This window comes from Dendrobates tinctorius, unplaced genomic scaffold (genome assembly GCF_039654945.1).
Source record: "Dendrobates tinctorius isolate UK_male_01 unplaced genomic scaffold, ASM3965494v1 ptg000099l, whole genome shotgun sequence".
NCBI classification, from domain to species: domain Eukaryota; kingdom Metazoa; phylum Chordata; class Amphibia; order Anura; family Dendrobatidae; genus Dendrobates; species Dendrobates tinctorius.
In genome coordinates, this window is record NW_027361767.1 from 8,701,146 (window position 1) to 8,723,142 (window position 21,997).

The following is a 21,997-nucleotide window of genomic DNA, read 5'->3' on the forward strand; positions in this document are numbered from 1 at the left end:
TTATTGCAGAATGTAGTGAGGTGACGGTGGGGTTATTGCAGAATGTAGTGAGGTGACGGTGGGGTCATTGCAGAATGTAGTGAGGTGACGGCGGGGTCATTGCAGAATGTAGTGAGGTGACGGCGGGGTCATTGCAGAATGCAGTGAGGTGACGGCGGGGTCATTGCAGAATGTAGTGAGGTGACGGCGGGGTTATTGCAGAATGTAGTGAGGTGACGACGGGGTTATTCCAGGATGCATTGGGGTGACGGTGGGGTTATTGAAAAATGTAGTGAGGTGACGGCGGGGTCATTGCAGAATGTACTGAGGTGACGGCGGGGTCATTGCAGAATGTAGTGAGGTGACGGCGGGGTCATTGCAGAATGTAGTGAGGTGACGGCGGGGTCATTGCAGAATGCAGTGAGGTGACGGCGGGGTCATTGCAGAATGTAGTGAGGTGACGGCGGGGTTATTGCAGAATGTAGTGAGGTGACGGTGGGGTTATTGCAGAATGTAGTGAGGTGACGGTGGGGTTATTGCAGAATGTAGTGAGGTGACGGTGGGGTTATTGCAGAATGTAGTGAGGTGACGGCGGGGTCATTGCAGAATGTAGTGAGGTGACGGCGGGGTCATTGCAGAGTGTAGTGAGGTGACGACATGCTAATTGTAGAATGTCCTGAGGTAACGGCGGGGTTATTGCAGAATGTAGTGAGGTGACGGCGGGGTCATTGCAGAATGTAGTGAGGTGACGGCGGGGTCATTGCAGAATGTAGTGAGGTGACGGCGGGGTCATTGCAGAATGCAGTGAGGTGACGGCGGGGTCATTGCAGAATGCAGTGAGGTGACGGCGGGGTTATTGCAGAATGTAGTGAGGTGACGACGGGGTTATTCCAGGATGCATTGGGGTGACGGTGGGGTTATTGAAAAATGTAGTGAGGTGACGGCGGGGTCATTGCAGAATGTAGTGAGGTGACGGCGGGGTCATTGCAGAATGTAGTGAGGTGACGGCGGGGTCATTGCAGAATGTAGTGAGGTGACGGCGGGGTCATTGCAGAATGCAGTGAGGTGACGGCGGGGTCATTGCAGAATGTAGTGAGGTGACGGCGGGGTCATTGCAGAATGTAGTGAGGTGACGGCGGGGTCATTGCAGAATGCAGTGAGGTGACGGCGGGGTCATTGCAGAATGTAGTGAGGTGACGGCGGGGTTATTGCAGAATGTAGTGAGGTGACGGTGGGGTTATTGCAGAATGTAGTGAGGTGACGGTGGGGTTATTGCAGAATGTAGTGAGGTGACGGTGGGGTTATTGCAGAATGTAGTGAGGTGACGGCGGGGTCATTGCAGAATGTAGTGAGGTGACGGCGGGGTCATTGCAGAGTGTAGTGAGGTGACGACATGCTAATTGTAGAATGTCCTGAGGTAACGGCGGGGTTATTGCAGAATGTAGTGAGGTGACGGCGGGGTCATTGCAGAATGTAGTGAGGTGACGGCGGGGTCATTGCAGAATGTAGTGAGGTGACGGCGGGGTCATTGCAGAATGCAGTGAGGTGACGGCGGGGTCATTGCAGAATGCAGTGAGGTGACGGCGGGGTTATTGCAGAATGTAGTGAGGTGACGACGGGGTTATTCCAGGATGCATTGGGGTGACGGTGGGGTTATTGAAAAATGTAGTGAGGTGACGGCGGGGTCATTGCAGAATGTAGTGAGGTGACGGCGGGGTCATTGCAGAATGTAGTGAGGTGACGGCGGGGTCATTGCAGAATGTAGTGAGGTGACGGCGGGGTCATTGCAGAATGTAGTGAGGTGACGGCGGGGTCATTGCAGAATGCAGTGAGGTGACGGGGTCATTGCAGAATGTAGTGAGGTGACGGCGGGGTCATTGCAGAATGCAGTGAGGTGACGGGGTCATTGCAGAATGCAGTGAGGTGACGGCGGGGTTATTGCAGAATGTAGTGAGGTGACGACGGGGTTATTCCAGGATGCATTGGGGTGACGGTGGGGTTATTGAAAAATGTAGTGAGGTGACGGCGGGGTCATTGCAGAATGTAGTGAGGTGACGGCGGGGTCATTGCAGAATGTAGTAAGGTGACGTGGGGTTATTGCAGACTGTAGTGAGGTGACGGTGGGGTTATTGCAGAATATAGTGAGGTGACGGAGGGGTTATTGCAGATTGTAGTGAGGTGACGGTGGGGTTATTGCTGAATGTAGTGAGGTGACGGTGGGGTTATTGCAGAATGTAGTGAGGTGACGGTGGGGTTATTGCAGAATGTAGTGAGGTGACGGTGGGGTTATTGCAGAATGTAGTGAGGTGACGGTGGGGTTATTGCAGAATGTAGTGAGGTGACGGTGGGGTTATTGCAGAATGTAGTGAGGTGACGGTGGGGTTATTGCAGAATGTAGTGAGGTGACGGTGGGGTTATTGCAGAATGTAGTGAGGTGACGGTGGGGTTATTGCAGAATGTAGTGAGGTGACGGTGGGGTTATTGCAGAATGTAGTGAGGTGACGGTGGGGTTATTGCAGAATGTAGTGAGGTGACGGTGGGGTTATTGCAGAATGTAGTGAGGTGACGGTGGGGTTATTGCAGAATGTAGTGAGGTGACGGTGGGGTTATTGCAGAATGTAGTGAGGTGACGGTGGGGTTATTGCAGAATGTAGTGAGGTGACGGTGGGGTTATTGCAGAATGTAGTGAGGTGACGGTGGGGTTATTGCAGAATGTAGTGAGGTGACGGTGGGGTTATTGCAGAATGTAGTGAGGTGACGGTGGGGTTATTGCAGAATGTAGTGAGGTGACGGTGGGGTTATTGCAGAATGTAGTGAGGTGACGGTGGGGTTATTGCAGAATGTAGTGAGGTGACGGTGGGGTTATTGCAAAATGTAGTGAGGTGACGGGGTTATTGCAGAATGTAGTGAGGTGACGGCGGGGTTATTGCAGAATGTAGTGAGGTGACGGTGGGGTTATTGCAGAATGTAGTGAGGTGACGGTGGGGTTATTGCAAAATGTAGTGAGGTGACGGCGGGGTTATTGCAGAATGTAGTGAGGTGACGGCGGGGTTATTGCAGAATGTAGTGAGGTGACGTCTGGGCTACAGATTTAGGACAGGGGAGACATTTTGTGGCTCTCGGGTCAGCTTAAAGGGAAGGAGCGGTGACCAGAGGGATTCTCATCTTTCCGCTGGGTGTTAACAGTGATTTACAGAAAGTCGGGATCTGAATAAGAAAATACAACTAAATGTTCCCAACTCCGGCCAAAATGTCGGCATCGGGGCCAGAGTGTGATGTCCTGTATGTGACTTTTATGGTTGTGTCACTTCCACAGCCTGGACTTATGGAGATCCACGGAAAGTCATCTACCCAACAGACAGCAAGGGCCAGTTCTGCGGACAGGCTGGGACCCCCTACGAGTAAGAGGATCTTATATTGTCTTGTACTTTCTATGTATTGTCCATAAGATGACGATTCAGAGGGGCTTGGACATGAGCCAAAGTGAAGAATTGTATAGTTGGACATGTCTCCCCCTGTTGATAAGTTGGGTGAGGGGAAATCGCTAAGAAACTAGACCTGGGACAACACCTTTAATACTTGTCGATGAACACAGCTTCAAAGCTCCGAATTCCCTGGATAGCTGGAGACTGACATGAAAATTATTGTAGCTGCCTGCTTTGACCACTAGGAGCAGCATACAGGTCATGGATTTATCACTGAGTTCAATGGGAGCTATACATATCCTTCTTCAGAGAGCTCCCCTACTGGGGACTACAGGAAGCCAAATGTTATCACTTAAAGGGGATATCTAGGACCGAGTTATTGATGAGTTATCCTTGTATCAGACGAGTGTAGATCTGACTCTCGGCATCCCCGTTATCAGTATTTCGAGTGTCCGTTATTGTCTTCTCAGGAAGAAGCCGTACTTATTTTACTTCAATATCATGAAATGCGCCAGTCCCCTCGTCCTACTGGAATTCCAGTGTCCAACTCCCCAGGTGAGTGAAACCTCAGGGTGTTGCCCTCCGTTTTGGAGGCCACGCTTCCCCTTTTCTGCTCTCAGGGCATCATCTGGAACCGTATAATCTGAGTGGGCGGGTTTAACTGGTGTAATGTTTGCACTCTGACCAATCAGCTGCTGCTTCATTGAAAAGCCTGCAGCTCCATCTCCCTCCTCTCCCCTTCTCGTGTTTTTTTTTTGTTTTTGTTTTTTTTTCACTAGGAAGATGTTTTTTTTTTTTTTTTTTGGGTGGATTGAAGAGTTTTCTGAACGTTCAGGGATGTTGTAAGATATGTACTTTAATGTAATGCCGGATTAATGGGATATTACTGGAAATAGTGATATTTAGATACTTCTGCTTGGTCTGGGTCAGCGGTATAACTTTCAGCTCCTTGCCCCATATGGCCCCCTCCGGGCCCCCGTTTCACCCTAGTTGGCAGCTCTGCACCCACCTGTATGAGGACGATGTGACGCCTCGGTGCTAATGGTCTCTGTTCTCTGACAGATCTGTGTGGAGAAATGTCCGGACAGATTCCTCACGTATATCGGCGTGGCCGCGGCCCAGGAGCACTTTGATTACTACAAGCAGTTCTGCAGAGAAGGCTTCAACAACTTCACCAAGGTAACTTGTGGTGTAGCTGGGAGCGCGGACCCCAGAAATCACACTGGACCCCCCATCACCCATTTTTACCATCCTAGACAGAAGCGTCTGGTGCTAGTGTGCCCCTACACCCCGTCTATGACACAGCTTCTCTAGAGGGGGGATTCCTACCCCATATCTAATGCTCACCAGGAGAGCGGCCATGTTTTAGAACCCTGTACAGCCCCTTTAAGGCCCACGAGCACGGACTGTCTCTGGTACGTGGTTTACTGTAGGAGACTAGATAAGATGGCGGCAGTGAGTGATGTGGAGGAGTTGTTGGGGTGGAGGAAGAAGTTATTACATCTCACTAATGCCCGCTCTGTTATGTCCCAGAGCCAAGTGGAAGTTTTCCGAGACCGAGACTGTCCGGCTATGATCACACCAAGCAAACCATGTGAGTAGTGCGAAGCACAGTCTCCATTGTACATGGCTCCTCCTTCATGACTGCTGTGGGAGAAGCAGTCTCCATGTCCCATAGCTTCTCCATCCTGACTGTCACCCTGTAGTGGGAGGGGCAGACTCGTGGGAGTAGCATGTCACATAGCGCCTCCTTCATGACTGGTGGTAGGGGCAGACTCCATGTAAAATAGCTCCTTCATGACTGCTGTGGGAGAAGCAGTCTACATATCCCATAGCTCCTCCCTCCTGACTGTTATTATCCTGTGGAGGGAGGGGCATACTTGTGGGCGTGGCATAATACGTGTCACATAGCTTCTCCTTTGTGACTGTGGTGGGAGGGGCAGACTCCATGTCACATAGCTTCTCCTTCATGACTGTGTTGGGAGGGGCAGACTCCATATTACATAGCTCCCCCTTCATGACTGTGGTGGGAAGGGCAGACTCGATATTGCATAGCTCCTCCTTCATGACTGGTGGGAGGGGCATACTCCATATTACATAGCTTCTTCATGACTGTGGTGGGAGGGGCAGATGCCATATTACATAGCTCCTCCTTCATTACTCTGTTGGGAGGGGCAGACTCCATATTACATAGCTCCTCCTTCATGACTGGTGGGAGGGGCATACTCCATATTACAAAGCTTCTTCATGACTGTGGTGGGAGGGGCAGATGCCATATTACATAGCTCCTCCTTCATTACTCTGTTGGGAGGGGCAGACTCCATGTTACATAGCTCCTCCTTCATGACTGGTGGGAGGGGCATACTCCATATTACATAGCTTCTTCATGACTGTGGTGGGAGGGGCAGACTCCATATTACATAGCTCCTCCTTCATTACTCTGTTGGGAGGGGCAGACTCAATGTCACATAGCTCTTCCCTGCTGTAAATCTGCTGGTATAGGAGGGACAAACATCTCCTTTCACCATTTTTGTGATTGCTCAGTTACCAGAAGATGCTTCCCAGCCATTAACATACAGAAAGGGGTGGTGATGGTTGGAAACTCAACGACGTTCGATGATGGAAGAGATGACAGACAACGCAATGTGACAGACTTGGTGGAAGGAGCTAAGTGAGTCTTGACCGTGAGGCCCGTCCCCGGCAGTTCGGTGTTATGTACTAAGCGATAACCCTCATATTACCCCACAGGAAAGCCAACGTGGTTCTGGAGGCGCGGCAGGTGGCCATGAAGATATTCGAGGACTACACCGTGTCCTGGTACTGGATAATCCTGTAAGTTCCTGCAGTGCCTTCTCGCTGATGACTCACATCCATGTCCTGAATCTAATCCGTGCCCATCATTCACAGCGGCCTGGTCATCGCCATGCTCATCAGCTTGATTTTCGTCGTCTTGCTGAGATTTCTGGCTGGGATTATGGTCTGGGTGATGATTGTGTTGGTGATCGCGGTGATGGGTTATGGTGAGTATTGGCCACGTCTGGTGGTTTCTTTCCCCTGTATTGGTTTTCACCCATACAACTTATGTTTTCTTCTTCCATCCGCAGGAATCTTCCATTGTTACATGGAGTATGCCAGACTAAAGGGAACGGCGGGCTCAGACGTCAAGTTGACGGACATTGGATTTCAGAGCGATTTACGGATTTATCTACACCTGCGGCAGACGTGGCTGGCATTCAGTAAGTCCTAAAATGTATACGTTGGGTAAGGGAACATTGAAACAATACAAGCGGCAGGGTATCCGGCACTGTAGAGGTAGAGTAGGACTACAGGTGACTGGTATAGATTCAGGGCAAATTTACTTAAAGGGATTGTCCATCACTCGAGACAAACTTTTTTTTTTTTTTTTTTCTTACTTAAATTCATATATTTGGGGCTAAAAATAATTTTTGCAATTGGGTTTCATTAAACATTTTTCACCATGTCCCCTTTATAGGATCTTTTTGTTTCTTTGCACCGTGGACTTTTTTGATGCGGTTGGTGGTTATAAATCAGCAGAGGAGAGCTACAGAAGGCAAACGGTGCAAACTTTTTGATGAAACCCAATTGTAAAAATGATTTTTAGCCAATAATAAGTGCAGTTAAATTTAAAAAAATCATTGACCCCAAACCTCTTTTTAGACTGGTGTTTACAACAATTACAGATGCTTCTCACTGAATTAGAATATCAGCACAAAGTGAATTTATTTCAGTTCTTCAATACAATAAGTGTAATTCACATATTCTATAGAGGCATTACACACAGAGTGATCTATGTCACGTGTTTATTTCTGGTAATGTTGATGATGATGGCTTACAGCCAATGAAAACCCAAAAGTCATTATCTCAGGAAATTAGAATAATTAACAAAAAACACCTGCACAGTCTTCCTAAGTGTTTCTAAAGGTCCCTTAGTCTGTTTCAGTAGCTCCACAATCATGGGGAAGACTGCTGACCTGACAGATGTCCAAGAGGCAGTCACTGACACACTCCACAACGAGGGGAAGCCACAAAAGGTCATTGCTAAAGAAGCTGGCTGATCAGAGTGCTGTATCCAAGAATATTAATGGAAAGTGGAGTGGAAGGAAAAAGTGTGGTAGAAAAAGGTGCACAAGCAACTGAGATAACCGCAGCCTTGAAAGGATTGTTAAGAAAAGGTCATTCAAAAATTTGGGGGAGATTCACAAGGAGTGGACTGCTGCTGGAGTCATTGCTTCAAGAGCCACCACACACAGACGTATCCAGGATATGGGCTACAAGTGTCACATTCCTTGTGTCAGCCACTCATGACCAATAGACAACGCCAGAAGCGTCTTACCTGGGCCAAGGAGGAAAAGAACTGGACTGTTGTCAGTGGCTCAAGGTGTTTTCAGATGAAAGTACATTTTGCATTTCATTTGGAAATCAAGGTCCCAGAGTCTGGAGTAAGAGTGGAGAGGCCACAATCCAAGCTGCTGGAGGTCTAGTGTGAAGTCTCCACAATCAGTGATGGTTTGGGGAGCCATGTCATCTGCTGGTGTAGGTCCACTGGGTTTTATCAAGACCAAAGTCAGCGCAGCCATCTACCAGGACATTTTAGAGCTCTTCATGCTTCCCTCTGCCGACAAGCTTTATGGAGATGGAAATGTCATTCTCCTGCAGGACTTGGCCCCGGTCCACACTGCCAAATGTACCAATACCTGGTGTAAAAACAACAGTATCACTGTGCTTGATTGGCAGCAAACTCGCCTGATCTTATAGAGAATCTATGGAATATTGTCAAGAGGAAGATGAGAGACACCAGACCCAACAATGCAGACGAGCTGAAGTCTGCTATAAAAGCAACCTGGGCTTCCATAACCCCTCAGCAGTACCACAGGCTGATCGCCTCCATGCCACGCTGCATTGATGCAGTAATTGATGCGAAAGGTGCCCGACCAAGTACTGAGTGCAGTTACTGAATATACGAGGGGCGATCCAAAAGTAATGATAATCAATAATAAACACAATGAATGTAGTCAAAAAAATTTTTTATTTTTCTACATAGTCTCCTAACAAGTCTATACATTTAGTCCATCTCTTTTCTAAACTTAGAACTCCCTTCGAAAAAAATTCTTGATCTTGACCCTCAAAAAACTCCCCAACAGCGGTTATCACGTCGCTATTGTTGTCAAATTTCTTGCCCCGGAGGTGTTCCTTGAGCCGAGGAAAGTGAAAGAAGTCACTGGGGGCTTGATCTGGCGAATAGGGGGGTGTTCCACCAGTTCAAAGCATGCTTTTTGAATGGTAGCCATGGCAACTGCAGCTTTGTGAGCCGGTGCGCTATCTTGGTGAAACAGCACTCCAGCCCTTTTCTCCTTGATAGCCTCCCGCAATCTTCTTATTTGTTCTGCGTAGCAGTAGCCCGTAATAGTGGCTCCCTTCTCCAAATAGTCCACCATAATAATTCCTTCAGCATCCCAAAAAACGGACGCCATAACCTTCCCTGCTGAGCTTGACACGATGAATTTCTTCGGCGTCGGTTCGTCGGCTCGTTTCCATGTCATCGATTGTTGTTTCGTTTCGGGATCAAAGTGGTGGATCCAGGTCTCATCCATGGTCAAAAAACGTGACAAAAAATTCTGCTTGGAACTTTTCGAGATTTGCTATTGAAATGTCAACTCGTTTCTTCTTTTGCTCGTCGGTTAACATTTTTGGCACCCAACGCGCGGAGACCTTTCTCATATGCAATTCTTTTGCAAGGATTCTTTGAATACTGCCATATGAGATCCCTGTGACCTCAGCTACATGCCTGATAGTCACTCTTCGATCTGCCAACACAACTACTTCAACTTTTTTCACGTTTTCTTCATTGAGGGACGTGGATGGGCGTCCTTCGCGATGTTCATCTTCCGTCGAGGTTCTTCCCAGCTTAAATTCCTTGGCCCAGCGTGCAACTGTGGAATATGGAGAAGAGTCCCCCAATGTTTCCACCAAGTCGCTGTGTATGTCTTTGGTAGACATTTTTTTCAAGCAGAGGTATTTGATGACAGCTCTGAGCTCGTTATTTTCCATTTTGATGTTCACTCCTTGGCAGTTCATATTCAAATGAATGTAGTTCCTGGGAATCGTGGCCTATTTAAGTGATTTTTTTTTTCCTGGACTAGTGGGAACCTAAGAGAGAAGAAAACATTTTATTTTAATTTCTGTGTGCAATAGAAATAACCGATTATTATTACTTTTGGATCGCCCCTCGTACATTTCAGTAGGCCAACATTCCAGATTATAAAATCATTTTTCAACCTGGTGTTATAAAGTATTCTAATTTCCTGAGATAATGACTTTTGGGTTTTCATTGGCTGTAAGCCATAATCATCAACACTAACAGAAATAAACACATGACATAGATCACTCTGTGTGTAATGACTCTAGAGAATATAGGAGATTCACTTTTTGTATTGAAGAACTGAAATAATTTCACTTTTTGACGATATTCTAATTTAGTAAGAAGCACCTGTATATGCTGCCATTTCAGCCAGATTGTGGTGTAGTATCTTATATACTTCGTCTTCTGTCTGCAGTGATCATTCTGTGTATTATGGAAGTCGTCATCATCCTGCTACTGATATTCCTCCGGAAAAGGATCATGATTGCCATTGCTCTCATCAAGGAATCCAGCAGGTGAGGAGCAGATTGCTGGGTGGTCTACGGTCATATCCAGAAGTGTTAGGTACGATGGGGGGTCACAATACAGTACTCTGTAGGCTGAAGGGCCATATACTACAAATGGGCATAAACTATTCCCCAAACTGCTGGGATGATCACGTGCAATACTCTGTGTATCATGGCTCCAAATCTATGTGATCTGCTTTGCTACAGGTTGTAACTCAGAATGGCAGAAGTTTCTATTACACTTCAGAACTGCACTCACTCTTCTGGTGCGGTTACTGTGCACATACATTACATTACTGATCCTGAGTTACCTCCTGTATTATACCCCAGAGCTGCACTCACTCTTCTGCTGGTGCGGTTACTGTGTACATACATTACATTACTGATCCTGAGTTACATCCTGTATTATACTCCAGAGCTGCACTCACTATTCTGCTGGTGCAGTCACTGTGTACATACATTACATTACTGATCCTGAGTTACATCCTGTATTATACTCCAGAGCTGCACTCACTATTCTGCTGGTGCAGTCACTGTGTACATACATTACATTACTGATCCTGAGTTACATCCTGTATTATACTCCAGAGCTGCACTCACTATTCTGCTGGTGCAGTCACTGTGTACATACATTACATTACATTACTGATCCTGAGTTACATCCTGTATTATACTCCAGAGCTGCACTCACTATTCTGCTGATGCAGTCACTGTGTACATACATTACATTACTGATCCTGAGTTACATCCTGTATTATACCCCAGAGCTGCACTCACTATTCTGCTGGTGCAGTCACTGTGTACATACATTACATTACTGATCCTGAGTTACATCCTGTATTATACTCCAGAGCTGCCCTCACTATTCTGCTGGTGCAGTCACTGTGTACATACAATACATTACTGATCCTGAGTTACATCCTGTATTATACTCCAGAGCTGCACTCACTATTCTGCTGGTGCAGTCACTGTGTACATAGATTACATTACTGATCCTGAGTTACATCCTGTATTATACTCCAGAGCTGCACTCACTATTCTGCTGGTGCAGTCACTGTGTACATACATTACATTACTGATCCTGAGTTACATCCTGTATTATACCCCAGAGCTGCACTCACTATTCTGCTGGTGCAGTCACTGTGTACATACATTACATTACTGATCCTGAGTTACATCCTGTATTATACCCCAGAGCTGCACTCACTATTCTGCTGGTGCAGTCACTGTGTACATACATTACATTACTGATCCTGAGATACATCCTGCATTATACTCCCAGAGCTGCACTCACTATTCTGCTGGTGCAGTCACTGTGTACATACATTACATTACTGATCCTGAGTTACATCCTGTATTATACCCCAGAGCTCACAATTCTTTTGGTTGCTTTTCGGAATGGTTAACAACATTTATCATCAGACTTGCCCTGAATAGTTTTTCAGAGCCTGGATAATGTAGGGGGGCAGAAATGATATTACTGTAGAGTGTTTTACACTGGACATGCAGGGAAAGCTGGGAGATTTCAGCTCTATGAATTGTGATCCATAACGTTCCTAGATGAGCTTAATTTATCAGCTGGTGATTACTATCTGTGGATTGACATGGGACTGCAGGTAAATTTGACTGATTCGGCTCTGCTACATCTGTACATGCGGTTTGAATGGTGGGACATTATGGATTGTGTCTTTCTTTCCTCAGGGCTGTCGGACATGTCATGTGCTCCTTGGTATTCCCGCTCTTCACCTTCTTGCTCGTGTGTCTCTGTATTGCGTATTGGGCCATCACCGCAGTGTATCCTTTATATTCTCCTTCCACCATTAGGATTGTTCTTGTCCCCCATGCTTTATACTGCAGCTCTGCTTGTTCACATTTCTTAGCACAAGCCCTCCAGGACGTCTCTGCACATGGAGAGTAGATGATTGGCACCTTGCTATAGACCTGTATGGTTTGTCCTTGACCCAACCACATAGATTCCTGTCCACCTCCAATGAGGCCATCTATAAAGTGTTCAATGAGACGCAGTGCGATTACGCCGGCAAAACCTGTAACCCCGAGGTACGTTGTTCTTCCAAATGATATTTTCAGGCTGTGTAACCCCTTCCTGCTGCTGCTAGTTTTCTTTATTGTGCTCCTTTTCTTCCAGGAGCTATAACTTTTTCTTTTCCCACTGACATTGTAATTTTGAATAACGCCATTAATTCCCAGATATAGTAAAATAATTAAAAAAAAAATTAAAAATGAAACTTTTTTTTCATTCTTTTCTTTTTATATCATTTTCCCAAGTGATTAATTAAATGTATACTTTAATAGAACTTTTAGGTTGTGTGTTTTTGTTTTTTTTCTTCTTCTTTTCCTTTGGTACGTTTTGTCTGTTCACCCAGAAATAATCCTTGATCCCACTATGCATTTTCCAGCTAGTCCACAGGTTGTCCACCCAGAAGTGGTCCTAGGTCGCACTGAGCATTTTTTAGCTTGTGCACAGGCTGCTCATCTTCAAGTGATCCTAGATCGCTTTGAGGATTATTTTTCAGCTAGTACATAGGATGAGCCCACAGAATAATATAATAATAATAAATTTTATTTTTATAGCGCCTACATATTCCGCAGCACTTTACATTTCAGAGGGGATTTGTACAGACAATAGACATTACAGCATAACAATAATCACATACAGTAGATTATAACACATACCAAGAGGAAAGAGGGCCCTGCTCGCAAGCTTACAGTCTATGAGGAAAGAGGTAGACACGAAAGGTGGGTGGTAACAGTTACCCTGAATTGTATGGACCAGTCATAATGTTAAGTGTGTAACAGTACAGACACAGAGGGCTAATGGAGGCATAAAGCATGTGGGAACATGATGCGGGGAACCTGGTTATGGTAAAACATTTGGCTCTGCCACACAGGGATAGATTAGGTTAATGTGTTGGGGTGGTAGGCCAGTCTGAATAAATGCGTTTTCAGGACACGCTTAAAATTGTGGGGATTGGGGACTAATCATATTGACCTGGGAAGTGCATTCCAAAGAATTGGTGCGGCACGTGTAAAGTCTTGGAGACGGGAGTGGGAGGTTCTGACTATTGAGGATGCTAATCTCAGGTCATCAGCAGAACGGAGGGCGCGGGTAGGGTGGTATACTGAAACAAGGGAGGAGATGTAGGGTGGTGCTGAGCCATGGAGGGCTTTGTGAGTGAGGGTAATAAGTTTATACTGAATTCTGGAGTGGATGGGTAGCCAGTGTAATGACTGGCACAAGGTAGAGGCATCAGTGTAACGATTGGTGAGGAATATGATCCTGGCTGCAGCATTCAAGACAGATTGGAGGGGGGAGAGTTTGGTAAGAGGGAGACCGATTAGAAGAGAGTTACAATAGTCAAGACGAGAATGAATAAGAGAAACAGTAAGAGTTTTTGCAGAGTCAAAGGTAAGAAAAGGTCGAATTCTAGAAATGTTTTTGAGGTGCAGATGACAAGAGCGAGCCAGTGATCGAATGTGGGGGGCAAAGGAAAGCTCGGAATCAAGTATGACCCCAAGACAGCGGGCATGTTGCTGGGGAGTAATAGTGGAACCACACACAGAAATGGCAATGTCGGGTATAGGTACATTAGTAGAGGGAGGAAACACCAGGAGTTCAGTCTTTGACAGGTTCAGTTTCAGATATAGTGAGGACATGATATTAGACACAGCGTTTAGACAATCGCCGGTGTTTTCTAGAAAGGCTGGCGTGATGTCAGGAGAAGAAGCGTATAATTGGGTGTCATCAGCATAGAGATGGTACTGGAAACCAAATCTACTGATTGTTTGACCAATAGGGGCAGTGTACAAGGAGAAGAGGAGGGGACCTAGAACCGATCCTTGGGGGACCCCAACAGTAAGGGGAAAATGAGAGGAGGAGGAACCGGCAAAAGATACAGTAAAGGAGCGGTCGGAGAGATAGGAGGAGAACCAGGAGAGAACGGTGTCCTTGAGGCCAATGGAACGGAGCATAGTGAGGAGGACCTGATGATCCACAGTGTCGAATGCTGCAGAGAGATCCAAGAGAATTAGCATGGAGTAATGACCATTTGATTTAGCTGTTAGCAGATCATTAGAGACTTTAGTGAGGGCAGTTTCAGTGGAGTGTAAAGAGCGGAAACAGGATTGGAGAGGGTCGAGAAGAGAGTTTTCTGAGAGATAGCGGATAAGACGGGAGTGGACCAGGCGTTCCAGGAGTTTAGAGATGAAGGGAAGATTAGAGACAGGTCTATAGTTAGCGGCACAGTTTTGGTCGAGGGATGGTTTTTTAAGTAGTGGATGTATGATGGCATGCTTAAATGAGAAGGGAAAAACACCAGAAGAGAGAGAGAGGTTAAATATTTTAGTTAGGTGAGGGGTGACAGCAGGGGAAAGGGACTGAAGGAGCTGTGACGGAAATGGGTCACTGGTGCAAGTAGTTGGGTGAGAAGATGCAAGGAGCCTGCTTACTACTTCTTCTGTGACTGGTTCAAAATCAGAGAGTGAGTTAGATGCAGTGGGGGAGGGAGGACAGTGCATGGTATGAGGTGATTGGGAGATAATTTCCTGTCGGATCTGGTCAATTTTTTCTTTGAAGTAATTGGCCAGATCGTCAGCTCGGAGCTCCGTGGTTGGGGCCTGTACTCTTGGATTGAGTAGAGAATGAAAAGTGTCAAAGAGACGTTTCGGGTTATTGGACAGTGAGGTGATGAGGGTGTTGAAATAGGTTTGTTTGGAGAGGTGAAGGGCAGTGTTGTATGTTCTAAGCATAAACTTAAAATGGATGAAATCTTCGGGTAGATTGGATTTTCTCCACAGACGTTCGGCGCACCTGGAGCACCGCTGCAGGAAACGTGTTTGCACCGTGTGCCAGGGTTGTCGCCATCTGCGTTGTGGTGTTCTATTTATAGGGGGTGCAAATTCATCCAGGGCACTTTGAAGTGTTTCATTGTAATGCTTCAATGCAGAATCAGGACATGAGAGGGAGGAGATAGGGGCCAATGAAGACTGCAAGTTCTTCATAAGTTTCTGGGTGTTAATGGCCTGTATGTTTCTATAAGTATGGACAGTGGGGGTGACCTGAGCAGCCTGGCAGTTCTTGATAGAGAATGAAAGAAGATTGTGGTCAGAGAGCGGGAGAGGGGAGTTTGCAAAATCATCCACTGCACAAAGCCGAGAGAAGACCAAATCGAGGGAGTTTCCGTCTTCATGCGTTGGAGAATTAGTAAGCTGCGAAAGGCCAAATGAGGAGGTTAGAGATAAAAGGTGAGTAGCAGATGGGGAGAGGGGAAGAGCAATGGGGATGTTGAAATCACCCATGATGAGGGTAGGGATGTCACAGGAGAGAAAATGTGGAAGCCAAGTGGCAAAATGATCCAGGAACTGATGGGAGGGGCCGGGAGGACGATACACCACCGCCACTCGCATGGAGAAGGGGGTGTAGAGTCTGACGGCATGGACCTCAAAAGAAGGGAAGACAAGTGAGGGTACTTGAGGGATAACCTGAAAGGTACATTTTGGTGATAGGAGCAGACCAACGCCTCCACCAGCTCTATTGTCTGATCTTGGGGTATGAGAGAAGTGAAGCCCCCCGTATGAAAGAGCAGCAGCAGCGGTGGTGTCTGACTGCTGGATCCAGGTTTCAGTAAGAGCCAGGAGGTTAAGAGAATTAAAAAGGAAAAAGTCATGAATGAAGGAGAGTTTGTTACACACTGAGCGAGAATTCCAAAGTGCACAATTAAGAGAGACAGATGGCATGCTGGGAATATTAATAAGATTAGAGGGGTTTCTGAGTGTAGCAGTCGGGAGGTTTGACTTTCTATAACATGGGGGACCAGGGTTGGGAGCAATGTCTCCTGCGACTAGGAGAAGGAGGATAGAAAGAGTGAGCAGATGGTTAAGTGATTTGTGAGAGCGTCTCTGATGTTGAATGGTGGGACTGACTGGATCTGTGCAGTTTAACAATGTGAAAAGAGCATGAGTGCTATACATAGGAGAGGAAAGAAGCGAGGGGCCAATGTGGATGGAGTGTAGAGAGTTAATGCCAGGGCGGTTGATGTGTGTGCATGCAGCGGCCAGGATTAAAATTACACAAATGCATATGGTATATATTTGTTGTCCTCCAAATGTACAGGGAGTAGATGTATATAAATGTCTTACCTGTCTCCTGCCCTGTCTAACTGCCATGTTATAACTGCCAGTACTTTGATAAATTGTACTTGGATAAAGTGTGCATAAATGCCCCCTGCATAAATGCTATCCCCAAGCTATGTCTGAATATATAGGAGGATAAGACTTAGAACTTTTTTTTTTTTTTTTTTTTTTTTGGGCTCTGTGATCTTAGATCACACTATGCATTTTCCAGCTAATATACAGGCAGTTTGAGTGATCCTAGATCGCACTGAGCATTTTCCAGCTAGTACACAGGCTGTTCATTCAGACTGATCTTAGATGACACTGAGTATTTTCCTGCTAGTACACAGGCTGCTCACCCAGAAGTGATCCTAGATGGCACTGAGAATTTTCCAGCTAGTACACAGGTTGTTCACCCAGAAGTGATCCTAGATGGCACTGAGCATTTTCCAGCTAATACACAGGTTGCTCACCCAGAAGTGATCCTAGATGGCACTGACCATTTTCCAGCTAGTACACAGGTTGCTCACCCAGAAGTGATCCTAGATGGCACTGAGCATTTTCCAGCTAGTACACAAGTTGCTCACCCAGAAGTGATCCTAGATGGCACTGAGCATTTTCCAGCTAGTACACAGGTTGCTCACCCAGAAGTGATCCTAGATGTCACTGAGCATTTTCCAGCTAATACACAGGCTGCTCACCCAGAAGTGATCCTAGATGTCACTGAGCATTTTCCAGCTATTACACAGGCTGCTCACCCAGAAATGATCCTTACAGGCTGCCTCTAAAATGAGTTGTCATTTCTTTTTCAGACTTTTAATACCACCAACATTTCCCGCATTTGCCCGGATGCCACTTGCCAGTTCGCTTTCTATGGCGGAGAGACCTACTACCACAAGTACCTGATCGTCTTTCAGATCTATAATGCCTTCATGTTCCTCTGGCTGGCAAACTTCGTCATCGCTCTGGGTCAGGTGACTCTGGCCGGGGCATTTGCCTCTTATTACTGGGCCTTTAAGAAACCAGATGACATGCCCGCTTTTCCCATTTTCTCCTCCTTGGGCCGTGCTCTCAGGTAAGCAAATGGAGTCTATTGGTACAGAACATTGGCTGATGGTCTCCAATCTGTGGCTCCCTATCTGTTGCCGAACCGCCACACGCAGGATGCCGCCATAGGCACATGCTCCCGGTAGTGGTAGTGTCTCTCTTCACCAGTACACCCTTACTGCTCCCTTCAGATACCACACGGGTTCCCTGGCCTTCGGGTCTCTTATCCTTGCAATCGTGCAGCTGATCAGGATCCTGCTGGAATATCTGGATCACAAACTGAAAGGTGAGTTATTGAGTTGGACTTTTTGAGCCACTAGGTGGCGCCAACAAGCCAGTCTGCTTTGACCATCGAGCACAGACCCCATAACAGATTTTGATCTACCAATCCCATCTGTCAGTTATGATCCCACTAATCTTTTTGTATATTTACCATATAACTTCAGCAACACCTGAGCTTTTTGGTTTTTATCCTAAAGAAAAATCTGTGTTTGGAAACGGTCAACAAGTTGCTCTTGATGGATGTTTTTTTTTTTTTTCTTCTTTATTCAATTATGCAAGGCTTTACATGGTGCCCATGAATTGAATGGGCCACCTGGAAGACATATCTCATCCATGCATATACTGCTGACAGCGGCTGCTTGCTGACTGTTTCCACCGCATTAAACAGTTGTTTGCTGCAACTCCACAAACTCAACATTGCAAAAAAAAAGTCACATTTCTGGCCAAAGTCTCTGGCCATGTATGAATGGTTTATTAATGGCACTTTGTATGGACTGATTTTTTTTTTTCCCCTCTGGTCAGGAGCGGATAACAAGTGTGCCCGTTTCCTCCTTTGCTGCCTCAAGTGCTGTTTCTGGTGCCTCGAAAAATTCATCAAGTTCCTCAATCGAAATGCCTACATCATGGTGAGAAAAGAGCGGAGATGATGCACTACTCCCATCATCCCATCTCCCTGTTAGGCGGAGTAGTCCGATATCTGTGCTTCTGTAAGAACGCGCTGGCTATGGGCAGAAGTCTCAATCTAGTGCCCCCTGGTGTTCGTTTATGGTACTACACTGCATGGATCTTTGCGCCATGGGGGATGACTAGATTTGATTACTTTAGAGCAGTAGCGTCCATCTGCTGCAAAATTACAACCCCCAGCTTGTCTGATCCAAACAATCCTCTCCTCTGACAGATTGCCATCTACGGCACCAACTTCTGCACGTCGGCTCGGAACGCCTTCTTCCTGCTCATGAGAAATATAGTCCGGTGAGTGACGTTCAATAGCACAGCGGTCATTTATATATCGTATTTTTCGGACTATAAGAAGCACCTTCATCCCCATCCTGGTATACATGGCCCCTTCATACCCATCCTGGTATACATGGCCCCTTCATACCCATCCTGGTATACATGGCCCCCTCATCCCCATCCTAGTATACATGCCTCCTTTATCCCCATTCTGGTATACATGGCCTCCTCATCCTAGTATACATGGCCTCCTCATCCCCATCCTAGTATACATGGCCTCCTCATCCCCATCCTAATATACATGGCCTCCTCATCCCCATCCTAGTATACATGGCCTCCTCATCCCCATCCTAGTATACATGGCCTCCTCACCCCCATCCTAGTATACATGGCCTCCTCATACCCATCCTGCTATACATGGCCTCTTCATCCTCATCCTGGTATACATGGCCCCTTCATCCTCATTCTTGTATACATGGCCTCCTCATCCCGATCCTGGTATACATGGCCCCTTCATCCCCATCCTGGTATACATGGCCCCTTCATCCCCATCCTGGTATACATGGCCTCCTCATCCCCATCCTGGTATACATGGCTCCCTCATCCCCATCCTGGTATACATGGCCCCTTCATCCCCATCCTGGTATACATGGCCCCCTCATCCCCATCCTGGTATACATTGCCCCCTCATCCCCATCCTGGTATACATGCCCCTTCATCCCCATCCTGGTATACATGGCCCCCTCATCCCCATCCTGGTATACATTGCCCCCTCATCCCCATCCTGGTATACATGCCCCTTCATCCTCATCCTGGTATTCATGGCCCCCTCATCCCCATCCTGGTATTCATGGCCTCCTCATCCCCATCCTGGTATACATGACCCCCTCATCCCCATCCTGGTGTACATGGCCTCCTCATCCTGGTATACATGCCCCCTCATCCCCATCCTGGTATACATGGCCCCCTCATCCCCATCCTGGTATACATGACCCCCTCATCCCCATCCTGGTATACATGGCCTCCTCATCCTGGTATACGTGCCCCTTCATCCTCATCCTGGTATACATGGCCCCCTCATCCTCATCCTGGTATACATGGCCCCCTCATCACCATCCTGGTATACATTGCCCCCTCATCCCTATCCTGGTATACATGCCCCTTCATCCTCATCCTCATCCTGGTATACATGCCCCTTCATCCCCATCCTGGTATACATGGCCGCCTCATCCTCACCCTGGTATACATGTCCTCCTCATCCTCACCCTGGTATACATGCCCCTTCATCCCCATCCTGGTATACATGGACCCCTCATCCCCATCCTGGTATACATGGCCTCCTCATCCTCACCCTGGTATACATGCCCCTTCATCCCCATCCTGGTATACATGGCCTCCTCATCCCCATCCTGGTATATATGGCCTCCTCATCCCCATCCTGGTATACATGACCCCCTCATCCCCATCCTGGTGTACATGGCCTCCTCCTCCTCATCCTGGTATACATGCCCCTTCATCCCCATCCTGGTATACATGGCCCCCTCATCCCCATCCTGGTATACATGGCCTCCTCATCCTGGTATACGTGCCCCTTCATCCTGGTATACATGGCCCCCTCATCCTCATCCTGGTATACATGGCCCCCTCATCCTCATCCTGGTATACATTGCCCCCTCATCACCATCCTGGTATACATTGCCCCCTCATCCCCATCCTGGTATACATGGCCTCCTCATCCTCATCCTGGTATACATGGCCTCCTCATCCTCATCCTGGTATACATCCCCATTCATCCTCATCCTGGTATACATGGCCTCCTCATCCCCATCCTGGTATACATGGCCCCCTCATCCCCATCCTGGTATACATGGCCCCTTCATCCCCATCCTGGTATACATGGCCCCTTCATCCCCATCCTGGTATACATGGCCCCCTCATCCCCATCCTGGTATACATGGCCTCCTCATCCCCATCCTGGTATACATGGCCCCCTCATCCCCATCCTGGTATACATGGCCCCCTCATCCCCATCCTGGTATACATGGCCCCTTCATCCCCATCCTGGTATACATGGCCTTCTCATCCCCATCCTGGTATACAAGGCCTCCTCATCCTCCATCCTGGTATACATGGCCCCCTCATCCTCCATCCTGGTATACATGGCCCCCTCATCCCCATCCTGGTATACATGACCCCCTCATCCCCATCCTGGTATACATGGCCTCCTCATCCTCATCCTGGTATACATGGCCTCCTCATCCTCATCCTGGTATGCATGGCCTCCTCATCCTGGTATACATGGCCTCCTCATCCTCATCCTGGTATACATGCCCATTCATCCTCATCCTGGTATACATGGCCCCCTCATCCCCATCCTGGTATGCATGGCCCCCTCATCCCCATCCTGGTATGCATGGCCCCCTCATCCCCATCCTGGTATACATGGCCCCCTCATCCCCATCCTGGTATACATGGCCTCCTCATCCCCATCCTGGTATACATGACCCCCTCATCCCCATCCTGGTATACATGGCCTCGTCATCCTCATCCTGGTATACATGCCCCTTCATCCCCATCCTGGTATACATGGCCTCCTCATCCCCATCCTGGTATACATGGCCCCCTCATCCCCATCCTGGTATACATGGCCTCCTCATCCCCATCTTGGTATACATGGCCTCCTCATCCCCATCCTGGTATACATGGCCCCTTCATCCCCATCCTGGTATACATGGCCCCCTCATCCCCATCCTGGTATACTTGGCCCCCTCATCCCCATCCTGGTATACATGGCCCCCTCATCCCCATCCTGGTATACATGGCCCCCTCATCCCCATCCTGGTATACATGGCTCCCTCATCCCCATCCTGGTATACATCGCCCCCTCATCCCCATCCTGGTATACATGGCCTCCTCATCCCCATCCTGGTATACATGACCTCCTCATCCCCATCCTGGTATACATGACCTCCTCATTCCCATCCTGGTATACATCGCCCCCTCATCCCCATCCTGGTATACATGGCCTCCTCATCCCCATCCTGGTATACATGGCCTCCTCATCCCCATCCTGGTATACATGACCTCCTCATCCCCATCCTGGTATACATGACCTCCTCATCCCCATCCTGGTATACATGACCTCCTCATCCCTATCCTGGTATACATGGCCCCTTCATCCTCATCCTGGTATACATGGCCCCCTTCATCCTCATCCTGGTATACATGGCCCCCTTCATCCCCATCCTGGTATACATGGCCCCCTCATCCCCATCCTGGTATACATGGCCTCCTCATCCTGGTATACATGGCCTCCTCATCCTCATCCTGGTATACATGCCCATTCATCCTCATCCTCGTATACATGGCCTCCTCATCCCCATCCTGGTATACATGGCCCCCTCATCCCCATCCTGGTATACATGGCCCCTTCATCCCCATCCTGGTATACATGGCCCCTTCAGCCCCATCCTGGTATACATGGCCCCTTCATCCCCATCCTGGTATACATGGCC

General features: G+C 47.6%; 1 protein-coding gene across 3 annotated transcripts in view; it reads left to right on the forward strand.

Annotated features, from left to right (window-relative positions):
* The window catches only part of SLC44A2 (solute carrier family 44 member 2 (CTL2 blood group)), an 86,172-nt gene that overhangs the window by 54,081 nt on the left and 10,094 nt on the right, over window positions 1–21,997 (forward strand). For all 3 annotated transcript variants that reach the window (XM_073587555.1, XM_073587557.1, XM_073587556.1), the window contains exons 4-18: window positions 3,296–3,380; window positions 3,875–3,959; window positions 4,467–4,583; window positions 4,938–4,998; window positions 5,949–6,075; window positions 6,153–6,236; window positions 6,312–6,424; window positions 6,509–6,640; window positions 9,980–10,079; window positions 11,772–11,864; window positions 12,044–12,128; window positions 17,012–17,274; window positions 17,438–17,532; window positions 18,051–18,154; window positions 18,427–18,500. In XM_073587555.1, the coding sequence (XP_073443656.1) occupies window positions 3,296–3,380; window positions 3,875–3,959; window positions 4,467–4,583; window positions 4,938–4,998; window positions 5,949–6,075; window positions 6,153–6,236; window positions 6,312–6,424; window positions 6,509–6,640; window positions 9,980–10,079; window positions 11,772–11,864; window positions 12,044–12,128; window positions 17,012–17,274; window positions 17,438–17,532; window positions 18,051–18,154; window positions 18,427–18,500 (1,618 nt within the window). The remainder of the gene's footprint in view (window positions 1–3,295; window positions 3,381–3,874; window positions 3,960–4,466; window positions 4,584–4,937; window positions 4,999–5,948; window positions 6,076–6,152; window positions 6,237–6,311; window positions 6,425–6,508; window positions 6,641–9,979; window positions 10,080–11,771; window positions 11,865–12,043; window positions 12,129–17,011; window positions 17,275–17,437; window positions 17,533–18,050; window positions 18,155–18,426; window positions 18,501–21,997) is intronic.